This window comes from Geotrypetes seraphini, chromosome 3, assembly GCF_902459505.1.
Source record: "Geotrypetes seraphini chromosome 3, aGeoSer1.1, whole genome shotgun sequence".
Classification (NCBI taxonomy): Eukaryota; Metazoa; Chordata; class Amphibia; order Gymnophiona; family Dermophiidae; genus Geotrypetes; species Geotrypetes seraphini.
The window spans coordinates 48,466,233-48,489,596 of record NC_047086.1 but is presented as its reverse complement, the minus strand read 5'-3'; the positions used below and the strand labels follow the sequence as shown (position 1 = coordinate 48,489,596).

The 23,364-nt window shown below is 43.8% G+C and overlaps 1 protein-coding gene across 3 annotated transcripts in view; it reads right to left on the bottom strand.

Moving 5' to 3' along the window:
* The window catches only part of COL12A1 (collagen type XII alpha 1 chain), a 413,394-nt gene that overhangs the window by 169,968 nt on the left and 220,062 nt on the right, over positions 1–23,364 (bottom strand). For all 3 annotated transcript variants that reach the window (XM_033936132.1, XM_033936135.1, XM_033936133.1), the window contains 4 exons: positions 23,016–23,155; positions 17,976–18,108; positions 14,395–14,421; positions 10,900–11,042 (listed from right to left, as the gene is read on the bottom strand). In XM_033936132.1, coding sequence (XP_033792023.1) covers positions 10,900–11,042; positions 14,395–14,421; positions 17,976–18,108; positions 23,016–23,155 — 443 coding nt within the window. The remainder of the gene's footprint in view (positions 1–10,899; positions 11,043–14,394; positions 14,422–17,975; positions 18,109–23,015; positions 23,156–23,364) is intronic.

The following is a 23,364-nucleotide window of genomic DNA, read 5'->3' as shown; positions in this document are numbered from 1 at the left end:
GGCCTCAATCACCTGCTGAGGCAGCTCGTTCCAATGATCGACCACCCTTTCGGTGAAGAAGTACTTCCTAGCATCACCTTGAAATTTCCCTCCCCTGATTTTCAGCGAGTGTCCTCTGGTTACTGAGGGCCCTGTAAGACTGAAGATATCATCTTTCACCTCTATACGCCCCGTGATATATTTAAAGGTCTCAATCATGTCCCCCCTCTCTCTTCGCTCTTTGTGCATAAAAAAACAAAGGAAAGCTTTCTGCCTGGGGAATTTACCCAACTTCTGTATTCAAGTTTCTTGAATAAATTCCTTGAATATTGTCCTAATACTGCCTTCTCTCTGTCTATATCCTTTCATAAACACCAAAGAAACTGATTTTTTTTTTTTTATTACTATTATTATTTTGCTGCCTCCATTTGTGAAGCTTTTCTCACATGTAAAACCTTGTAAATACTTGTATCTGAATTATACAGTCTCTTGGCACCTCTAATTTGTACCAGAGGCAATGTGGGGTGAAAATGATTTGCACAGCTTCTTTGGTTCTTGGATCACTGCTGCAGAGTTGCCAAGTTACCCAGCTCCAGGAGGGAAACTTTTATGGACCATCCCGTGGTTGAACTTACACTTCTCCCTCCGTATTCGCGGTTTCAGTAATCACGGTGTCGATTATTCACGGTTTTTAGCTTGCTGGCTCCTCCCCCCCCACCACCAATTACATCAGCTTGCATAGAGAAATCGCTGATTCCAAGCGTTTACAGAGAAAATCACTGATTCCCGGTACTTTCTTCACCGTGTTTTGCCTCTCCTTCAGGAACAGGCCAGGTCTCCCACCATGTTATTCACAATTTCAATATATTCACGATGGTTTTTAATAGAAAACAGCGAATAACATATGAAGAAGTTATTCGCGGTTTTTCTGTATTCACAGGTCTGTTAATCCCCTATCACAGCAAATATGGAAGGAGAAGTGTACATCCCAATTCAATGCTATCTGTAGTCCCTTATACCAGTGGTTCTCAACCCTGTCCTGGAGGACCACCAGGCCAGTCGGGTTTTTGGGATAGCCCTATGATATGCATGTGAGAGATTTGCATATAACGAAAGTGACAGGAATATTCATTAGGGCTATCCCTAAAACCCGACTGGCCTGGTGGTCCTCCGGGACAGGGTTGGGAACCACTGCCTTATACTACCAAGTGAAATCATCGCTTCGTGTCCAATAATGTATCAGGATTGGGTTGCAGAAATCCAGGTCTGCAATTCCATGTGTCCACAGTTGATACTCAGATATTTGACCCTTTGAGGCAGAATCAAGTGAATGAGGTTCAACTCCTTTCTTGGCTGCATACCAACAGATAGATAGAAGCACTGTACAAGTGTTTCCCAACTCGGTCCTGGAGTACCCTCTTGCCAGTCAGGTTTTTCACAATGAATATGCATGAAAGAAATTTGCATATAATGGAGGCAGTATAAGCAAATCATGTCGAGTCAATGAGTTTCTTTTGGATGAATAAAAGGACATTTTTGCAATACACTTGAGTCCACCAGTCTGTATAGGACATTTCCACTTCTTGTTTTGTGATCTTGTGTTTGTGGATTTGACTTTCCTGTTTGATTCTCTATAGACCGTCAGTCCACTGCAGGCCACTGTACTAACCATTAAGCTACTCCTCTAATTCTAGCCTCATTAAGTAATACAGGATAATTTGCCATCTAGTAAGTATCGTTTTGATGTATTAGGCCCAACGTCTTTAATTGTATTCCTCTTCCTGGAAATGTCCAGTTATCTTTTTGATGTAATCCGCTTAGAACTGCAAGTTACAGGCGGAATAGAAGTCATTAATGTAATGTAATGTAATGTAATGTAAATAGCATTTTCCATTGAGGGAGGAAATAATTAGCTTAGCTGACGAATACTGTCATAGTGCCTTCACTGTGGATATCCTGAAAACCTGACTAGCAAAGGGGTACTCTAGGACCAAGTTGAGATATTGGCTCCAAGATTAAGGGCTCCTTTTACGAAGCCGCAGTAGCAGCTTTAACGAGCGTGACTTTTAATCACGCGCTAACCCCCATGCTAGCCGAAAAACTACCGCCTGCTTAAGAGGAGGCGGTAGCAGCTAGCACGTCCGGCGGGTTAGCGCGCGCTATTATATGCGTTAAACCGCTACCGTGGCTTCATAAAAGGAGCCCTAAATACAGAAAAGACACACACACACACAAAAGAACAGTAAGATTTACAATTGCTTTGTAGATTTCCAGAAAGCTTTTGACAGTATCAGAGTATAACTTGGGCTGTCTTGGAATGGTGTGGACGGCAAATTGATTAACCAGAATAGAGAAATTAACATTAGCACACAAGTAGCTACTAGGCTTGATGGACCATTGGTCTGACCCAATTGGACCTTGGTTTGGTATAAGCAGAGGTGCATGACAGAACAATCCACAGAGAATGGGTAGGTGACATTGTCACATGGTGAAAGCAGCCCTTCAAGAATTAAGCCATGCTGCATTACATAACATAAATCTTTATTTATATACCGCAAAAGCCTTTCGGTTCTATGCAGTTTACAAAAGAGATGGGCTGACCATTGTCAGTGAGCTACAATAGATAGAATATTGGCATCAATGAGTTAATTACATTACATTACATTAGAGATTTCTATTCCGCCATTACCTTGTGGTTCAAGGCGGATTACAAAAGAGTTATAGAAAGTGGGTTAAAAAAGAAGATCTCTGGTCATTTCCATAGAAAGTAGAGAGTAGATCAGGTATATTCGGGGAGTGAGGAGGAAGATGGGAAGACGGAAGGTACTCGTGGCTTTAAGACTTTTTCAGGGGTTAATAGTCACATCAGTATGCTGCTTTGAAGGGATTACAAGAATTTTGAGAACAGATGGGTTTTAAATAGCTTTCTAAAATGCATATATGATGTTGATATTCTAACCATTTGGCCCAGTTTAGGATCCCTGGAGGCGGCTTGGAATGATAAGAGTCGGTTAATAAATCTTTTCTGAGTACAGCCTTTGACTGAAGGGTAGGTATAAAATGATCAGTAACATGTGGAGCGGCTTGGCGACGAGAGCAAAAATTGAGCAGTTAGGTAGTTAGGCCATGATGGGCTTTGTAGACGACAATGCCGCAGCCGCCATCTTATTGAACACATTATGAGAGTCGGATGACAGCGGCATTGGTAGGTTAAAATTTAACTCTTAGCTTATGTATTCTCAAAATTGATGAAGTAGTAGGAATTGCATTAAAATATTTAAATCATCTTTATGTTATTCATTTTAGGGTGGATCCCTGACGAAGCTAGTGAGAAACATGTCGGGTCCTAACGCTAAGTCCACCAATATGTAATTAAAGTTGACTACTGCTAAGATAAGTAAAAATATAAAATTTTAACTTAATTTATATAAAAATTATTTAAGTATAGATCTTGAGAACAAACAAAATGCAAATCTTTAAGCTGTGACCAGTGAGGATTTAACACATAATTCTCCCCATGAAAGACTGGGGGGGTGCTTCTGAGGTCTTCGGCAAAGATAGCATGTAAATGTATGAAGCAAGAGTCGAACTAATGACATTTATCTTAGAGTTATTTGAATGAACATTTAGATCAGAAGCTCTAAGTTGAAATTTTATAAAAGAATGTTTCTGCCATCTTTGTTTAAAGAGGAAAAACCAACTAAATTAATCGGCTTACATACAGAAAGGCATCCTGTGCCTCCTCCCCAATCTCTAACCAAGTAGCTATCAATAAATATTAAACAGAATTGATTAGGCAGACCCACGAGGAATGTCAGCCCTCAAAGAATTTCCCCTGAGACCCTGTTCTCAATCCTTCTTGTTGGACACAATCAGCAAGATAAGACCCAACCAATCTCTGGCTTCTGGGCCCACGCCTAACCACCTACGACAAACAAGCAGAATGTTATAGTCAAATGCTGACAAGGTATCTCGTAATAAAAATCACAATGAACCAATGTCAGCGATTTAAACTTGCCGATCAGCATCCAGGGCAGACAAAAGCAGAAACTCAACATATGACCTCTATGAAAACCATATTGGCATGGCATGACTAATGCAAAAGTGCTTTAGTCTTAACTCCTTTTAGCTCATTATCTCTTAAACTAGTTTCATGATGTTATGCAGTAAAAGAAATTTGATAATCTTATATATTAGCTTTTCCTTGCTCTGTGACCTACTGATTTCGTTAGGTGGTAATACTTCAGCTTACGTTGGACCAAAACACCATGTCTGAAGCACTTGGGAGCGCCGTTATTAATTAAGGAAGTGAAATTTAAACACGATAGAGATATATTTGTTTAAAGAAAGATGAATTTCAGCATTCTTTAGAAGTTTGATAATATAATGTCACCCTTTACGGGCCTGAGTTAAGGATTAGGGAAAAAAATGCAATGGGATAAATGATGACAGATGTGCGGCTTTTTATTCGTCTCAGCAGTTTTGCAGACCTGTGGTTTAAATCTTTGTATAAGTAACATATCTCTAAGTCAAACCTTATTTTGGTAAGGAGCTGCCTTAAGAAAATGTTGGAAAAAGAACTGCACGATTATTAATATAATATAATGTTCATTTACAACCATATGAAAAGATGTCATATTATAGCAATTCAGTTAATATCTTTGATCCTCAAGATGTATTTTGTATGATGCTATAACTATGGGCTTGGAAGCTTTCCTCGAATTTAGAATATTATTGGGTATTCCTCCAGACTATAAGAACATAACATAAGAATAACCATACTGAGTCAGACCAATGATCCATCTCGCCCAGTATCCTGTTTCCACAGTGGCCAATCCAGGTCACAGATACCTGGCAGAACCCAAATAATAGCAACATTCCATGCTACTGATCCCAGAGCAATCAGTGGCTTCCCCCATGTCTGTCTCAATAGCAGACTATGGACTTTTCCTCCAGAAGCTTGTGCATACTTTTTTCTGGTAACATTTTTGCTGGTCAAGTTCGTGTCATAGAACCAAAAGTCAAAAAACAATCTTATGATTAATCAACTGGGACATCACACTCAACACTTATACAATAACTAGTCTTTAAGCCCCTTACATTAACGGGTGCTAGAACATATGTGTGTGTGTCTGTCTTTATTTCTTTCTCTCTCTCTCCTTAGCCGCTTTCTTTCTTTCTGCCTTTCTTTTTCCTTGACTATCCATCACCACCCCTTGCCTGCTCCCCGTGTCCATTTTCCCTTCCTTTTACCTCCCCTGTGTCCACCACCACCCTTTCACTGCTCTCCTTATGCAGCAGCAGACCTTCTCCCTTTGTTTTACCTCCCCCTTGTCTAGCAGCACCTCTTTCCTTCTCCCCCTGTCCAACATTAGTCCTCCGTTCCTTTTTCTTCACCCCCCTGTCCATCAGCATCTCTTTCCTTCTCCCCCTGTCCAGCAGTAGGCATCCCTTCCTTTTTTATCCCCCCTCCTCCTTCTTATCCCTATGATACTCTTACCTTGCTCTTCCCCTGATCAGAGGTTCCTGACAGCCGCCCAGTTGCACCCATTGGAAAAGTTCCCACTACTGCATCCCGCACCCCTCCTGACGCGGCTCCCACTGTCCTATCTGTCTGTCTCTGTCCCTGGCCCCCTTTGCCTGTCTGTCTTTATGTGTATCTCCCTGCCCCTGTGTCTTTCTTCTTTTCTTTCTGTCTCCCTTCCTCCCTCTGTCTGTCCAAAGCAGCATTCCATCCCCCTCCATTCCCTCCCCCCACACCAGTTCCCTGTGCACCTGCCCCTGTGTCTTTCTTATTTTCTTTGTGTTTCCCTTCCTCTCTCTGTCTGTCTGTCCAAAGCAGCATTCCCTCCCCCTCCATTTCCCTCCCCCCCCCAGTTCCCTGTGCAGCAGCATTAGCATTTCCTCTACCCCCCCCCCTTTCCCTTCCCGTGGTCCGGACTACAAACGTGGTGATTCCAGCAGCGCTTGCATCAGTCTCCACACGCTGGTTCGGGTCCTTCTACTGCCCTGATTTAATCTGGCACGTCCCTGATGACATTATCAGAAATGCGGCAGAGCAAATCAGGGCAGTAGAAGGGCTCGAAGCAGCGTGTGAAGACTGATGCACACGCTGCTGGAATCGCCATTCGGGCCCGCGGGAAGAGAAGGGGTGGGCGGCAAAGGAGGAACGGAGATCGGCGGCGGCAGGAGGAACGGAGATCGGCATCTGGCTGCGGTCCGGCTTGTGGAGGCAATCGGGTGGTGACGTATTAGCGCGCATGCGCACTCCTACGGCCACAGACCTACATGCGCACGGAACACGCAAATAGGAGTGCGCATGCGCGGCTAGCTCTTTATTATATTAGATAACTATTCCTCACCCCCTATAAGCATCCATGTTCATTTACTGGTAATACAAAGGATGATAATGATAGGCAATGGCTTAGTAAGTGGGCGGAGAGCGGTCTGCAGATGATTCACAAAGATACATAAGAATAGCCTTACTGGGTCAGACCAATGGTTCTCACGGTGGCCAATCCAGGTCAATAGTGCCTGACCAAAACCCAAGGAGTAGCAACATTCCAGCATCTCAAAGAATAGCAAGATTCTGGAACCCTAATGAGAGCAACATTCCAGAGCTGAGATTGTGATGTCATAATGCCTCATTCCACAGTGCCTCAGAGCCAACCTCATCAGTGATGTTACAATGGCACATGTAAGAGCATAAGAACAGCCATACTGGGTCAGACTAATGGTCCATTAAGCCCAGTAGCCCGTCCTCAAGGTGGGCAATCCAGGTCCCTAGTACCTGGCCAAAACCCAAAGAGTAACAACATTCCATGCTACATACAGAGATGGTATAAATTCCACAGAAGAAAATGTTTATGAACAACTTGCAAAGCTGAATGCAGATAAAGCCATGGGGTTGATGAGATACATCCTATGATACTGAGGGAGCATAGACGGATTGCGGAGGGGCCTCTAAAGGTTGTATTTAATAGATTCTTCAAGACACTCCAAGACACCTATCACAAAGTACGCATGGTTTTGGGGGAGGGGCAGATCATGGGTGTGTTTTGCATGTTGGTACCTGTTTTGGACTAAGGCACCAGTAGGAGTGTGGCTACAGTGGTTAAAGTTCCAGCCTCTGCAGCCTGAGGTTGTGGGTTCAAACCCACACTGCTCCTTTTGACCCTGAATAAATTCATGTAAACTGAGCTCCTTGGGAGAACAGTGTAGAAATTTGAATAAATAAATAGGCACCTAACCTAAGTGCACACATTTAGACCAAGCAAACCCTTGCATAAATAGAGTAAGCCTAAAATTAGGACACCTAAGGCCACTTCGTTGGTTCGCCTCACTTTTATTGAATTGTGTTTAGCGCCGCAATAGTCAGTGCTTAACCGCTAGGTACCATATGTAGATTCAGGCCCTGAATGTGCACTGCCTCCAAGGCATGCGACTCTATCTCATGCAAATTCATTGGGGGCATCCTGAAATCTGACTAGCTAGGTATGTCTTAAGAGCTGGGTTGAGAATTCCTACTCTGGTACCATGATAACTGGTTCTAGGGCTGCTCTGAGTGTTTTAATTCCATGATCAGCATTCTCTATTTTTACAGCTCACAGAGAAAGGAACTATAGCTTTCACCAAAGTGTCTCCATGGCCACTGACCCTGGGCTTGATGGCAATGAACTAAACTTGGAAAAGGCAGCTTGTATGCACTTAAAGAATGGTGGATGACAGTTTCTTCTTTTTATCTGCACCATATTCTACACATATTTTCAATATTTCGTTGCATTCTGTCCCTAAAGTGAACATCTAAAAGCTTTTCATCTCAAGAGATGACATGTACATTACACAGGACACTTTGCAAAGACTACTGCCCCAATAAAGCAGGATTAAGTGTCATCTGGCATGTGACGTCCTATCTGGCTGCACCAACAAGAAGTATATCTCAAAGATATACTATTGAAACATGCAGCATTAATATCAGGCCATTCCAACAAATGAAGTTAAATTATATCATTAGAGCATCCAAGCCAGGCACTATGACAGTATTCGTCAGCTATGCTAATTATTTCCTCCCTCGGTGGAAAATGCTATTTACTTACTAGATTGCAAATTATCCTGTATTACTTAATGAGGCTAGAATTAGAGGAGTAGCTTAATGGTTAGTACAGTGGCCTGCAGTGGGCTGACAAGAATCAAAAAGGAAAGTCAAATCCACAAACACAAGATCACAAAACAAGAAGTGGAAATGTCCTATACAGACTGGTGGACTCAAGTGTATTGCAAAAATGTCCTTTTATTCATCCAAAAGAAACTCAATGACTCGACATGTACATGTTTCAGCTAAAGAACATACACTTAAATCGTGGGTGCAGAATTATGGATGATTAGAATCTCTGAAGTGAATGCTGGGACCAAGTCAATTTCGTCAGGGTTCCCAGCATTCACTTCAGAGATTCTAACCATCCATAATTCTGCACCCATGATTTGAGTGTATGTTCTTTAGTGGACCAATTTATTCATATCACCCACGAGACTTTCAAGACTCCTGAGGCAGGCCATCTTGGCCAAAACGTGTACATGTCGAGTCACTGAGTTTCTTTTGGATGTTGGATGAAAGGATAGTTGAGAAGAGAAAAGGAGAGATGGTGGATCTGGAGATGGTAGGATCCATCGCTACAGCTTCTCTTTCCCTTGTCAAGCCACCGGCAGCATGATTGAAGTAAACATGCTGCCTTCTGCAGCCTGGAATCATTCCCTCTGCTACTGTTTCCTGTCCCTGCTTAGGCATGAAGCAGTAGCATAGGGAAAGCTTCCAGGCTGCCAAAGATAGTGTGTTTATTTCACTCACGCTGCCAGCGACCCAAAGAGCGCAAGAGTAGATGCAGCGATGGAACCTACCATCCCCAGATCCAGGGGGGGGGATGCTGGGGGATCGTGAAGGGCAGGGGGTGGTAATTAGAGAAATGCTGCACTGCGTGGATGGAGAGGGAAAAAAAGAAAGAGATGACAGACCTCCAGGGGAGGACAAAGGAGCCAGACCATGGTAGGGAGCAGGAAGGAGAGAAAAGGAGATACCGGGCCACAAGAAGAAAGAAAGGGAAGGAGAGAAATGTCAGACTACTGGAAGGAGAGGGAAGGAGAGATGCCAGACCAGGGAATGGAAGGAGGAGAGAGAGGTAGGTGAGAAGGGGAAGAAAAGGAAAGGGGGATATGAGACTACAAAGGGGGAGGAGGGAAAGGAAGGAGGGGAGAGAGATGCTAGACTGTGGGAAAGAGAGGAGAAAGACAGAGGGGGAGACTGAGGGAGGAGATTGTACATAGGGATGGAAAGAGATATGCAAGAAATGCTATTTAAAAAAAATAGGAATAGGAGAAAAGAAAGAGGGAGGAAATGGTATACATGGATGGAGGGGAGGGGAAGGGAAGAGAGAGGAAGGAGATAGTGTACGTGGATAGACGGGTAGGGAAGACATGCAACAGTAGATATATTTGAGAAGGAAGCAGAAAAATTGAAGAAAGTTGAATATTAAAAGTTAATGCCAAAGATGGATGTAGGGAAGAAAGTGAAGAAGGAAAGAAAACAAGCAAATGGATAAGGTGGCCCTTGAAACACAGTTAAGAGCACAGACAGAAGGAAGTTCAACCAGAGTCTGGGAAAAGATGATTAGAAAAATAAAATTACCATGCAACTAAGGCAGGAAAAATGATTTTATTTTCAATTTAGTGATTGAAATATGGCGGTTTTGAATATTTACATCTGCTGACTATATTTTGTACTGTTCAGGAAGAAATGCATTTGTTTCTATTTCTCTGATTGTGTACTGCATGCAGAGTCTGGCATCTTAGGGTTTCATTTGTATATATTAGGATTTTTAGTTTGTGGTCCTCTATTTGCATAGCATTTATCTGTGTTCTACATGTGTGACCAAGGCTGGGTTTTCTAGTAGGAATGAATGTTGAGAAGCACCATACAGTGTGCTTTATGTAGTTTAATTTTGTGGTTAACCATTATGTATTGTTAATATGATTATATTTTGTGTACATATGAAAAATGAATGGAAAAAATGGCATTACAATTAGTGTTATTATTATGAGGTGGGGTCTGGGGGGGCGAAGATTAAGCACCCCCCTTTCATTTTGAAAATTTGGCTCCTATGCCCAACACGCCCCTCCCTCTCATTCCATTCTGTCCCAATTTTGTGCCCCCTCCTGCGAGTGTGTACCTGTGTTCTGACCATCTCTAAGATGTCCAAGTAGGCCTCCTCCTCCTCCTTTCTTCAAGCCACACTTGTTTCTTCACAAAGCTGCAGACAGTGGTTCCTACACGCTGCCCGCAGCTGACCGAGAAGCCTTCCCTCTTGATGTCAGAGGGAAGGGTGGGGAAGGGCTTCCCTCTGACATCAGAGGAAAGGCTTCTGGGTCAGCCATAGGCAGCGTGTAGGAACCAATGCCCACCACTTTGTGAAGAAACAAGGCAACCTGAAGAAAGGAGGAGGAAGAAGAGGCCTACTTGGACATCTTAGAGATGGAAGGTATTTATGGTCACAGTCGGTGGGGATCGGTTGGGAGGGAAGGATGGAGGGTCAGCGGGGGTTCGGCTGCACAGCAGGGTGGGGGAAGCAGGCTGCCTACAACTAGGGCTTATTTTCAGGGGTAGGGCTTATATTAAGACCTACCTCGAAAATCATGCTAGGGCTTATTTTCGGGGTAGGGCTTATTTTCGGGGAAACACGGTATAATGTTTTGATAAAATCTCATTCTAATAGCTAACAGAAATGATATAATGATGGGAGACCTGATTTTAAAAAAAGATTGGCAATGGCCCAAAATGAAAGCAACTCTCAGATCACCTAGACGTTTTTTCCCACATCTAGAAAATAAAAATAAAAAATCAAGAAAATCCATGTTTTAAAAGGGAATTACCGTTTGTTCCAAAGCATCTGCAGTTGTAGGTTGGTAGACAATCTTGTATCGCTGGACTCTTCCTTTGGCAGGATCCCATTTTACAGTTAAGCTGTTGGACGTCGCGTTGTATACCTGTAGATTCCGGGGAGCACTTGTCGGAACTGAAGAGAGATTATTAAAGGATAATACATCATCCAAGTCGCTAGCATTAATACAAGCGTTAGATTTTCAAATCAAGCAAAATGAGGGCAAAAAGACGCTGAAACCCAACAGTCAGTTAGGGGGTAAGTCTATAAGGAAGGCACCAAGATTTAGATGCCAAGAATGGGCATAATTAACCTGAATACTGGCATTTCTGCTCTATGGCCGATGTGCGTGATCACATTTAGAATATGGGTGTATTCTTGGCATGTTACACTGACATTTTACAGTATCCTTTTAAACTCCCTTAAGGAATTAAGCAGCAACGAGCCCTTTCCTTTTGTTTTTTATTTGTCTTTCGTTCCTATCCAAATTGTATTTCTAACCCTATTTCCTTTTGTCTCCCGTCTGTCTCATTTATCCCTTTATAATATGCTAATTATTAGTTGATGTTTCTTTGTAATTGTTTTCTTTTTGTAAGTATTAATGATATTGTTAATGGCATTTTTTTTATATTCATGCTCTTTATATATATCCTATATAATAAAATCCTAAGCGCGCATGCACACTTAGGATTTCGTGTTCCCTGCCGCCGTGTTTTCTGATCCGTAGCCAGATTCTATTTTAGAACGCGGCAGCAGGAAACACTCTGGCCACTCCCCTCATCCCGCTCTTGCTCACTAACCGCTGGAGGAAGCGCAGGCAAGCACTCTCCCTGCCCGCCGCCCTCACACGCGCACGACGCCGAGCCAACAGGCCACTGCCCAGCAGAAGCCCCAACACAGCGCCGACCACAAGGGAATTGTGCACAGGAGACCTGCCCCGACACAACCCTCCAAGACAAGCAGCATGGACATGGAGCCCCAAAGGCAGCCCGAGAACACGTGCCGACTGCCGAAAAGGCCCGGCGCACAGCTCCACCCGTACAACCACCGCGCGCCAACTGAAGAAAATGCCATGGACGCCCGCCCGCAAGGCAGTCCCTTGGGACGACACCTGCAGCTCCGAGCAGCCAGAGCTTCCAACATGCAGCCCGCCGGGAAGAGGTGCTATTGGACCGGGGGAGCAAGGAAGAGGGACGGGGGAGCAGGGAAGAGGTGCTACTGGGCCGGGAGAGCAATGAAGAGGGACAGGGGGAGCAGGGAAGAGGTGCTACTGGACAGTGGGAGCAGGGAAGAGGGACAGGGGGAGCAGGGAAGAGGTGCTACTGGGCCGGGGAGCAAAGAAGAGGGACAGGGGGAGCAGGGAAGAGGTGCTACTGGACAGGGAAGCGGAGTGGGGAGGGAAATGCTGCTGGTGAGAAAAGGAGGCTTGGGCTGAAAGGGAACAGATGGGAGAAGGGGGCTGGGGGGGAGGGTAAAAATGGGTTTGGAGCTTGGGCTGAAAATAGGGGACATGTGAGGGAAGGAGGCTTTACTAGCACCCGCTAATGTAACGGGCTTAAACACTAGTATATACATATATATATATATTGTAAACTCGCTTAGAAATTAGATAAGCGATTAAATAAAATTTTAATAAAACCTTGAAACCAAACCTTGACATTTTACAAGGAAAGGTAGGTACCTGTTCTTCTCTACAGAATAGGCTCTAGGTAGGCATGTTATAGGCTTCTACAGTAAATGTAGATGTCCTTTATAGAATTAGCTCATTTGTGCAATTCTTGCCCCCAGTCTGTCCTCCTCCCTCCTTGAACAGAGGGAGGAGGAAATTACACAAGAAAAAAAACTGAGCAAGAAAAAATTAATCCTAAAAGTACCGCAGAAAAATAAAACCTTGGTTCAAAGATGCATGGTTTCAATGTATGCAAGTATAAAAACTTCCAAAGAGAGCTGGGGGTTCATATGAACATAAGCATTGCCATGCTGGGACAGACCAAATGTCCATCAAGTCCAGTATCTTGTTTCCAATAGTGGCCAACCTAGGTCACAATTCTCCCAAGGAAGCTCAGAACAGTTTACCCAAATTTATTCAGGCACTCAAGCATTTTTCCCTGTCTGTCCTCATGGGCTTGCAATTTATCTAATTTACCTGGGGCAATGGAGGATTAAGTCACAAAGAGCAGTGTGAAGTTGAACCCACAATGTCCGGGTGCTGAGGCAGTAGCTTTAACCACTGTGCCACACTCTCCCACATTTTTTACCACTTGCTCCTAAAAAGAGCTCCAGAGCTCAACTATCTCAGGCGATTTAATTTAATCACGAATTTATAATGCATGTAACTATTGGGTAGACTAGATGGACCATTCTGGTCTTTATCTGCTGTCATTTACTATGTTACTATCTCAATACTGTGGAGCCGTCTGCCTTGAACACTGCTGAATGGAAGGCCTTTTCACTTTATTTTATTGTATACATGGCAAGATCTCAAAAGAGTAAAACAGATTTTTTTTTTGTTGCTAATCATAGAAATAAACAGTCTTAATAATGGCTTATAAACTTTTCTTTTGGGAAATTAGCAAAACCTTTTTTTAAAACCCTGCTAAGCTAACTGCTTTTACCATCTTCTCTGACAATATATTCCAAAGTTTAATTACACATTGGGTAAAGCGATATTTTCACTGGTTTGTTTTAAATTTACTAGCTTCAGTGTATGCCCCTAGGCCTAGTATTTTTGGAAAGGGTAAACAGGTAATTCACATCTACCCATTCCATTCCATTATTTTTTGTTTTTGCTTTACTTTGCCCAGTCTTAGACTATTATTGTAACTCACATAGGCTCCTTTGAGAGGACGGGCTAAATAAATGACTAAATAAATAAATAAAAATAATGGCTATGCACTAGGGGGCTCATAATCGAAACAGAAAAACATCTAAAAACTGGCCTAAATCAGCACTTGGACGATCAGTTACAAAAGTCGTCAAAGTGCCGATAAGCGAACCGGGTTTTAGACTTATTTAAAAAATGACTTAGGCCTTCACAGTGCTGCTGAACGACCAGAGCTAAAAGGGGCATTTTAGGAGGAGTGGTGAGGGTGGGATTTGGGCGGGATATGGGCCATTCTAGACAACACTGCCTAGACAGAACTAGGACGTTGTGACTTAGGCCATCTCAAACCAGGTCTAAGTCCACAGAAGGTATCCAAAGTGACCAGACACAAAGAGGCAGTGCATGCAAATAGATCTCATGCATATTCATCGGGGAAATCCTGAAAACCCAACTGGGTTACGGCCCTGGAAGACCGAGGTTGCCTACTTCTGACCTTGAGCAATTCTGGTGAGACGACAGTTTAGTATTTGAGGTGGAAGGGAATTGTATTTTATTAATAGAAATATAATTGGAAAAACTTGTCTTGCTGGGGGGGAGGGGTGTTTGGGGGAGGAGGGCTGTTTCCATGTGATACAATATTAAATTTAAGAATAAAAGTCTTACCTGGAGGAGTTGTCGTAAATCTGGGCACTATTAGGAGGCAAAAAAAAAACAAGTTTGATTCCTTCTAGATTTATGTACTTAAACTATACATATGGACAGACAGACAGACATATATTTATTGATTTTTAGCAGTCATTCGACAGTGGCCAGTGATTTTTAAGCACTGACTTTCGCTAGCTAAATTAAACTCTGATATTCAATATCAGTCCATGTCCAGGCACCAGCTTAGAATATCTGGGCTTGTCCACACGGGAGCTAATTGCTGCCATTTTTTTTTTTTTTTTAGTTCAATAATTTTTATTGGCATTTAAATTAATCATACACATATGTAAAATAACATAAGTCATAGGAAGAAAAACATAATAAACATTCTGAATAACAATTAACAATTAATCATTAATGCTATCATATATAAAACAGAAAAACAGTTGCTGGCATTTATGTGAGTCTCAGCTGATATTCAGCCGGGACCTGCATCAGTCGTATATTCAGGTACTATCTGACTATCAGCAGGGACGTGGATAAGGCAATCTGTCAGTCTGCCCCCCCTCCTCCCCCCGCATTCTATCTTTCCTTCCAAGCCCCCTCCCCTGATTATGATCTCTCCTCCAACATCCCATCAGTTCCAATCTCTCCTCCAACCTCCCAGATTCCAAAAAACATAACAGAACATAAAATTTTATTTATAAACTGCAATACACCACATAGTTCGATCTGGTTAACGATTCCAATAAACTGAACCTCCTTTAGATCAAGTTTAGATCAAGTACAAAAAATAAAACCATACAAAGTCAATACTCCTGCATAAACGTACAATATAACAAAATACCGCCCACAAGTTCTGATCTTCCCTTCCAAGCCCCAACTAGGGTTACCATATCTGAAGCTAAAACATCACGGACACGTAGCCCTACCCCTGTCTGCCACCAGTCTGCTCGGTTCCGACCCCAGCCCCACTCGGTTCTGCCCCCTCACAGCCTCGTCTCTTCTTTCCTGCAGGGTCTGGAGGGCCTCCGAGCATACGCTGCTGCATTTCATGTCATCCGCGTGTGCTCAGAGGCCCTCCAGATGAGGCAAGTCTTTCCAAAACCCAGACACACTGCAGGTTTTGGAAAGTCCGTCCGGGCACCTGGACATGTCCTCTAAAAAGAGAACATGTCCGGGTTTCCACGGATGTCTAGTAACCCCTGCCCCAACCTCCCAAGTTCCAATCTCCCTGATTCCTTTCCCAACTCCCAAACTCCCTTTGACCCCCCTTCCACCACTGTGACTTAACCAGAGGTGATCCCTAGTAGTACAGTGGGCTGGAACCGTAGCAATCCCCTTCCAATCAGCTCCAAGTTCAAAATGATAGTGTTGACCCCTAGTGGTAGTCTCACAGCACTAGGGGGTTAACCTTCTATATTAGAAGCAACCAGAGCAAAGGGGAGGGGAAGAACTTGTATACTGTCTTTTTGTGGCTTTGGCATTTTAAAGCTTGCATTCAAGGTGGTGGGCTCTGGAGGATAAGGTGACTTGCCCAGGGTCACAGGGAGCAGCACAGGGATTTGATCTCACAACCTCTGGGTGCAGAGGTAGCAGCTCTGCAGATGAGATACAGCCCTCCCCTCTCACAGCCCTATAAGTTATGCAGGAGCCCCCCTCACAGCCCTATAAGTTATGGGCGGGGCCTTAGGCACATGGGCTGGCCCATGTGTCTAAGGCCCCACCCATAAGAGGGGCCTTTGAGGCCTGGGCCAATCAGGCATCGGGAAGGGGTAGGCCAATGCATCGGGAAGGGGTAGGCCTGCCTCATTTCAACGGAGGCGGGCCTGCCGGCCAGATAGTAGGAAGACTCGGCTGGCCGGCCAACTTTTAAGGTTAGTGGGGAGGTCTGGGGGGGGTCTTCGCTGGGGGGTCTTCTCAGGAAGTGTGGGGGGGCCTTCCGGCAGGAGAGGATAAGGCACCCTCCTGCCGGCGAACTTAGGGGGGCCTTCAGCAGGAGGGGTTGGGCACCCTCCTGCCGGCGAACATAGAGGGGTGAGGGGTTGGACACCCTCCTGTCAGTGAATTTTTTGGGGGGAACTGGCGGCCGCAGACGCTATTATTATCATGCCAGGGAGATCCCTTACCGCGATAAGCGTAGCAGCCGTGTCTAAAATAAACCCAGTTCTGTAACCGGTGTCTGTAACACGGACGTCAGTTACAGAATCAGGTTTATTTTAGACAGCCTTAGGCCCAATTCTGTATAAGACGCCCGTGGGCTTCTGAGACCAGGCGTCCTATACAGAATCCAGGCCTAAATATCAACCTTATATTTATATATTTTTTCATGGTTCACCTTCCTCTATCTATATCTGGGCTTCCAGCTCAGTCAGAATCTGCCTTAATATCCGGATCAGCCCTAGGAAAATGAGGGACCCAGAGCACAGGGAATTACTGACTGGGGAAGGGGAGCTGTGGCTGCTGCAAGCACCACCCACATTACTACGTACATGTCAACCAGCAAGTGCAAGACCTTTTTGTGCAAAGGGATAGAATCAGTGGACCCTCTCACCATCCCTTCCCTGTCAATATACCCAGGGCTATTTATACAGGAGCTCCAGACCTGAGGTCTTTCTTTGTGACAGCCAGAATTTTTCCTTGATCAGACTTTACCATTCTCTCTTGATTAGACTTTGCTATTGTAATGACAGCCTCAACAGTGGGCCACAGACCACAGTTCATTTCAGAGCTCAGCACACAGGCACTATGATGTTGCCGACATCTTCATCCTCTCCCTATCCTTAGCATTTATAACTATTACATTCATGGCACTCCCCACGTGTCCAATAAGTAGAATCCAGATCTTCCAGCCACGGGCCATCCCCATTTAACCTTAGTCTAACTGGGTGTCAGGTCAAAAGCGCGCCGGGACAAAGGCGCGCCCAGACAATTGAGCGCAGCACGGCGCCGAGCGCCGCTCAAAATTACTGTTTTTAGGGCCCTGACGGGGGGGCGTGGGGGGGAACCCCCCCACTTTACTTAATAGACATTGCGCCGCATTGTGGGGGCATTGTGGGGAGTGTGGGGGGTTGTAACCCCCCACATTTTACTGAAAACTTAACTTTTTCCCTGTTTTTAGGGAAAAAGTTAAGTTTACAGTAAAATGTGGAGGGTTACAACCCCCCAAACCCCCCATAACGCCGGCGCAATGTCTATTAAGTAAAGTGGGGGGGTTCCCCAACAAAATCCCCCGTCGGAGCCCCTAAAAACTGTAATTTTCTTCGGCACGCGCCTCCGTCTTGCGCTCAGTTGTCGGCGCGCACCTTTGTCTTTCGCGCCGTTGTCTATGAACCGTCTAACTGTGATGGATTATGCGAGGGATCTTCAAAAAGCTTTCACACTTTTAATTTTGTAAACACTATCTATTAAATATCCGAAAAGCAAATTACATCACTTTTCTTGCAAGGTAAGCCGGCTTGCCTGACTGACTGGTCACATGACATTCTATGGCACGCCCTCGTACCACTTTTCCCATCCCAACCATTTCCCGCAAAAAGACAAAAAGTGCAGAAATTTTTTGAAGAACCCTCGTGCATAACCGAAATTAGATAACTTACGTGTTCTCTCAGTGCCAACTAGATCACTGCTTTCCGATTCATCAGGATAGATAGCAGTAATGGCAACCTCATACAAGGTTTCTGGTTTCAAATTATCGAAGACCATGGTGTTTACATCACCATCTACAATGGTCTTGGAAAAAAAAGAAAGACAAAAATAACGCAGGCATTAAAGAGGTTTTCATAGACACTGTCGTCGTGATTTATACATTTGACCCATTTCTTATTGTATTGATTTGGATTTAACTCATGCCTTTCATTTGTAGAGTTACATTTAGATACAGTAGGTATCAATCCTACTGTAAAATCAAAGGGGGTTATTTACTTAAGGTTTTCTTCCATTTTGTGTCTATTGGAAAAATGCTTAGAGCTCTTTTTACTAAACTGCAGAAGAGTTTCCTATCGCGGGCTGGCGAGTTAAATGCTCCGACGCTCATTCGATTCCTATGAGCGTCGGAGCCTTACCTTGCCAACACGCAGTAAAAAGCTGTTCCACAGTTTCATAAAAGGAGCCTTTAGTAAATAGGGCCCTAAATTTGTACCTGAGGCAATGGAGGGTAAAGTGACTTGCCCAAGGTCAAAAAGGAGAATCTGCAAGATTTTAACCCTGGTTTCCAGCCCATTACTCTAAACACTGGGCTACTCTACAGTATCTCTTAAGTAATAATCATCACTAGAGAAGCCTTTTTTTTCCATGCAAACAATGGGGCTGATATTCAGACTAGAGAATGACACGGTGAAAAAATTTATCACCGTCCCCGTCCCCGCGGATAACCGCGGGAAACCATCTTCATGTCATTCTTTAAGGAGAGAGGGAAGAATCAGAGTATGAATGGCCACAACCACTGACCCGCAAGCTTTGCTTTGAAGAATGCTGGTGAAGAAGGACTGAGGTTGAAATAGACACTAAAAAATGACATGGGATTATTTCCTGCGGTTATCCGCGGGGACGGGGACGGTGATGAATTTTGTCACCGTGCCATTCTCTAATTCAGACCACAGGAGGCAGGCCAGCTAACTCACGAGGTTGGCGCTGAGGCTAAATATTGAATCCCAGGCCATTTGAACATCCATCGCCTGATATTCGGCATTATTTAACTGGCCAGGAACGGCTGCTGGCTGGTTAAATAGCGCTTAGCCGGCTAACTGCCATATTCAGCGGGAGCTCGCCAGCTATCTTTGCTGAATATTCTGGGTTAGTGGCTAAAACTTAGCCAGCTATATTGCACGATAACCACCATCACTGAGTGCTGACCAGCCAATCTTTGGCTGCTATAAACTTAACCAGCCAGCACTCAGTATTGACATAGCCTGTTAACTTTATAGCCACTAGAAAAAAAAAGCCCAAACCTGGATATTCAAATGCTGTTCACCAGAAATGGCCCAGCATTGAGTATCTAGGCTCAGCACCGATTGGGGGAGTTAGCAAGCCTGCCTCCCACAGTTTGAATATCAGCCCCCTGAGGTATTTTTTTTAGCAGCTATAACTTATCCGGCTAACCTAAGCAGGTACAATCCTAGTCACCTTAACAGACAAATAGATAGGTTGTGAGCCTGCCGGGACAGACAGGGAAAAATGTTTGAGTACCTGAATAAATTCATGTAAACCGTTCTGAGCTCTCCTAGGAGAACGGTATAGAAAATTGAAAAAAAAAAAAATTAAATTTGTCACCGCTAACTATCTCCCCTCCCCCCCACACACACCTTTTACTAAGCCGCGGTAGAGGCTTTTACTGCATCCCGGAGTAGAGAATGACACGGTGACAAAATTCATCACCGTTCCCGTCCCCACGGATAACCGCGGGAAACCATCTTAATGTCATTCTTTAAGGAGAGAGGGAAGAATCAGAGTATGAATGGCCACAACCACTGACCCGCAAGCTTTGCGTTGAAGAATGCTGGTGTAGAAGGACTGAGGTTGAAACAGACACTACAGAATAACAGTCTCTGGTATCCAGAGCAGATATTGTGATGTCATAATGCCTCATTCCACCAGTGCCTAAGAGCCAATCACATCAGTGATGTCACAATGGCTTCATTATCCTTGGCTCACATAAGCACAGCCACTGACCCGCAAGCTTTGCTTTGAAGAACGCTGGTGTGGAAGGACTGAGGTTGAAATAGACACAAAAAAATGACATGGGATTATTTCCCGCGGTTATCCGCGGGGACGGGAACGGTGATGAATTTTGTCACCGTGTCATTCTCTATCCCGGAGCACTAAATGCTCTGACACTGCTCCGATACTCATAAAATTCCTATGAGCATCGGAGCGGCGTCAGAGCATTTAGCCTAGGATCTTTAATCGACCTTATGAAAAAGGTACTGCTAGACTAGGCTGCCATTATTACAATAATAAATATCCCTTCGGTCATTTGAAATGAAAACGATACCGTGTATTTAAAAAGGTCACACTGCAGACTTCAGAGCATGCCCTAAAGAAAGCCCACGGGATGATGTCTGAAACGTCGGTTTCTACCCGACAAAGACACAGCGAGACCTGGAAACCTGCAGCGAGCACAATGCCAGCTGCGGAAACCCTGACAGAATGTCAGTGACCTCATTGGTAAGGGTCTCAGAAGTGAACAATGTTCATCTGGAAACAGCTGAGGTCGTTTACCAAGTGAAAGCAGCAGTTTTTCAGGATTTAGAGTTATAGTTATCAACATGGGCTCCAGTATGTTTAAGATGTGTTTTTTTTTTTTATCCCTGACTCATGTTACTAATAACCGAAGTTAGCAAACAGCAAAATAACATGTCTTAACGGTAACCCACATTGATAATTACCCCTCTTAACTGGTAAACTCCACAAGGAGACTTAATATATTATCAGTATTTTCCTGAATTTGACATTTCTTATATTTTAAGCAGGGCAGGTTAACAGACCTTGACTTTTTTTTCTAAATACATGCAGTGGGATATGAACCTACTTTTCCTGTTGGATATTTCATATTCTTTATATATTAGCTGTTTAGCTGATTACTAGAGAATGACATGGGGACAAATTTTTCCCCGTCCCGTCCTTTGTTGCTGTCCCTGTCCCATTCCTGTAAGCTCAGCCTTAAACGCGCAAATCTCGAACACTTATGATTTTAAAGTGTTTGAGGCTTGTGCAGATGAGGACAGAGATTTCAGGAATAGGGAAAGGGACAGGAAAAGAACTCGCCGGGATGGGGCGGGAATTTGAGTACCTACGAGGATGGGGAAAAATTTCTCCTCGTGTCATTCTCTACTGAGTACTAAGACCCTCTGAAGCAGAATCTCCATTATGATAGTTTGCAACACGTTTTAATGTAAAGTGCTATAATTGTTTACCTTTAAGTGGAAAAATTCCATAAGAAATTGGGCTGTACCAAATATTTGTATTTGATTCAATTTGGTCCCAAATACATTATTTGTATTTAGCTGGATAATTACTTAAAGTTGAATACAAATAATCTGGGGCTCTACTCTGCCATATCCTACCGAAATAAACATTTGATCTCTGATTTCAAGTTTTAAGTTTAATTAATTTTAATATACCAACCATCAACGTGCATCTGGCCGGTTTACAATGCTAAAAATGAAAGGTTAAAATAAATTTATGTAGGGGGGAAGAAATGTGAACATTAAATAGACAAATTACAAATACGAACATGAGCTTGAAAGGGGGAGGGGAAAGTTAATAATTACATCATTAAAAACAAATTAATTTCACATTGCTTCTTTTATTTATTTGTTATGTTGAACTTGTAGAGAATGACACGGTGACAAAATTCATCACCGTTCCCATCCCCGCGGATAACCCCATGTCATTTTCTAGTGCCTATTTCAACCTCGGTCCTTCTGCACCAGCATTCTTCAAAGCAAAGCTTGCGGGTCAGTGGCTGTGCTTATGTGAGCCAAGGATAATGAAGCCATTGTGACATCACTGATGTGATTGGCTCTTAGGCACTGGTGGAATGAGGCATTATGACATCACAATATCTGCTCTGGATACCAGAGACTGTCATTCTGTAGTGTCTGTTTCAACCTCAGTCCTTCTACACCAGCATTCTTCAAAGCAAAGCTTGAGGGTCTGTGGTTGTGGCCATTCATACTCTGATTCTTATGTGAGCCAAGGATAATGAAGCCATTGTGACATCACTGATGAGATAGGCTCTTAGGCACTGATGGAATGAGGCATTATGACATCACAATATCTGCTCTGGATACCATAGACTGTCATTCTGTAGTGTCTGTTTCAACCTCGGTCCTTCTACACCAGCATTCTTCAAAGCAAAGCTTGCGGGTCAGTGGTTGTGGCCATTCATACTCTGATTCTTCCCTCTTTCCTTAAAGAATGACATGAAGATGGTTTCCCGCGGTTATCCGCGGGGACGGGAACGGTGATGAATTTTGTCACCGTGTTATTCTCTATGTTGAAGCTCAATGCCTATTATTCATATTCAGTATTTGTATTTATTTATTCAGTTTTCTATACCATTCTCTCAGGGGAGCTCAGAACAGTTTATATGACTTTATTCAGGTCCTCAAGCATTTTCCCCGTCTGTCCCGGCAGGCTCATAATCTACCTAGTGTACCTGAGGCAATGGGGGGATTAAGTGACCTGCTCAGGGTCACAAGGAGCAGCGTGGATTTGAACCCACAACCTCAGGGTGCTGAGGCTGTAGAGAATCCGCCAAAGATTCAGAGTGAGCCGTAGGCTCAAGAAGTGGACATTAGTACTTTCACCCTGAGTGCAATTAGGCATGGAAGGAAAATACCTCTGAGAAGAATTACATTTCTAACCAAAGGTTGTCTTTGAACTTTTGTGTTCACCTGAATAATATTTTTCATTATTTGTATTCAACAGAACAGTAAAATATGCTATTCGGTACAGCTCTACTAAGAAATGTCTAAGAATTTCTTAATGCAGTGCTTCAGTTTCGCCTTGGGCCCTTAACATCTCCTGCCAAGGAACTACCAGTAGATGCTCTCTTGCGAGTCACTATTACTTGTGTTTCAGAAAAAGACTGCATTTTGAATGCCCTCCTTTAAAATATTTCATAGGGTGATTACCTCAAGCTTCTCTGTTGTGCCGATGGGTGCCCAGGTTATTCTGTATAGGGCTACATCTGGAGCACCGTGGTCCCAAGTCCCTCTGAAACTATCTTTTGTCACTTCAGAGAATTTAAGATTAACTGGGGCAGGAACGACACCTGTCAGAGGAAGCGAAACACTCTTTCAAATGAAATTCTTGAAAATAAATGCAACAAGTGAACTTGAGGGCTCCTTTCACAAAGGTGCGCTAGACCTTAACGTCAGCATTGAGCTGGAGTGAGTTCTAGAAGCGTGGCGCGCGGCAATTTCCTGCGTGCGCTAAAAACGCTAGCGCACCTTAGTAAAAGGAGCCCTTAGTTTTTAGAAC